This window comes from Sinocyclocheilus grahami, unplaced genomic scaffold (assembly GCF_001515645.1).
Source record: "Sinocyclocheilus grahami isolate Dianchi unplaced genomic scaffold, SAMN03320097.WGS_v1.1 scaffold216.1, whole genome shotgun sequence".
Taxonomy (NCBI): Eukaryota; Metazoa; Chordata; class Actinopteri; order Cypriniformes; family Cyprinidae; genus Sinocyclocheilus; species Sinocyclocheilus grahami.
The window spans coordinates 1,639,421-1,640,934 of NW_015505395.1; the positions used below are offsets into that span (position 1 = coordinate 1,639,421).

The 1,514-nt window shown below is 29.9% G+C and overlaps 1 protein-coding gene across 7 annotated transcripts in view; it reads right to left on the reverse strand.

The window, feature by feature from the left end:
* LOC107596257 (phosphatidylinositol 4-phosphate 5-kinase type-1 gamma-like) overlaps window positions 1-1,514 on the reverse strand; it is a 48,214-nt gene that overhangs the window by 3,048 nt on the left and 43,652 nt on the right. For 3 of the 7 annotated variants that reach the window (XM_016286950.1, XM_016286952.1, XM_016286951.1), the window contains one exon: window positions 144-278. The exons of 1 other annotated variant lie outside the window; for it this stretch is intronic. In XM_016286950.1, coding sequence (XP_016142436.1) covers window positions 231-278 — 48 coding nt within the window. In that variant the 3' untranslated portion in view covers window positions 144-230. Of the gene's footprint in view, window positions 1-143; window positions 279-1,514 lie in introns of those variants that run through there. 3 more of the 7 variants (XM_016286955.1, XM_016286953.1, XM_016286956.1) reach the window with 1 other exon arrangement.

Below are 1,514 nucleotides of genomic sequence, written 5' to 3' on the forward strand. Positions count from 1 at the left end.
ACACACACACACACACACTCTCTCTCTTTCACACACACACACACTCACACACACACACACACACACAGACACACACTCTCTCTCTCGCTCTCTCTCTCGCTCTCTCACACACACACACACACACACACACACACACACACACACACACACATAGAGCAGACAGAAGGGTGTGTGTGTGTGAGATGAGGCTCAGAACGTGATCTGACTCAGCAGCTGAAGCGTCCTGCAGCTCATGCTAATGAATGCATCTGAAGGACACACACTGTTGCCTTCAGCATCTACAGCAGCACTTCTCTGTTTAAAGCAACAGTTCACCCCAAAAACGGACATTCTGTCATTATTTACACACCCGTGCGCAAGTCTTTTGGAAAATAAATAAGGAAATTATGCAATTCATTGGACAGAATTCCAGCCAAATAGCTATTCTTAAATATAATATACTATAATTACAATTATTAATAATATAAATAAGCTTATAAAACATTATACATTTTATAAGAATGTAAAATAATTCAATAAATATACAATTATATTTCACTGCTATAAATATACTTCATTTTAAAGATGATATAATAAACATATATAATTAAGAATATAAATAAGTTTTACAAATGTTATTCATTTTATTATAATAGAATTATATAAATATATGTATATTTAATTGTTATCTGTCTAAATATATTTAATTTTAAATATATATAATATACTTATAAAATTATTAATAATATGAATAAACTATATAAATGCTATGCACTTTATAATAATATTAAATAATTATGTAAATATATAATTACATTCACTATTATCTGTTTAAATATAATACAATATAATTAATTTAATATATAAATACAATAAACTAAAATAATTATTTATAATATAAATAAGCTTTATAAATATTAAACATTATACAGTATATATAATTTAAGTGTTATCATCTAAATTATGCAATTCATTGGACGGCATTCAAGCTAAATATAATATAATAATCTTTATAAATGTTATACATTTTATAATAATTATATAAATATATATTAATATAAATTATTACCTAAAAATATGAGTTAAGGTTAAAAATGTGATACTGTATTTTTTAAATCATTTCGTAATTAAATAAGTATAATATTACTATAATAAAAAATTAAGCAAGTAAATAATGTGAATAATTATATAAGTCAGTGAGTAAATAATGACTGCTTTCATTTTTGGGGGAACTATTCCTTTCAATTTACTGACTTGATGAATAGATGCATGAATGAATGAACGGACACAGAGGATCAATGAAACTATAAGCAAGGGTGTCTTGAATTGGAGGGGATTCTGAACGGCCAGGGATCCGTTTGAGGAAGTGCTTTGGTTTGGAAGCCCAAACTTACTGTGTCGCTTTCACTGTGAGGCTCTGAGCCGTAATGCAGGGGCGAATAAACCCAACTCCTGTCCTCTGGAGGCTGCAGACGCACCGCCGCCACATCAGAGGGCGTCACACACACACACACACACACACACACACACACACA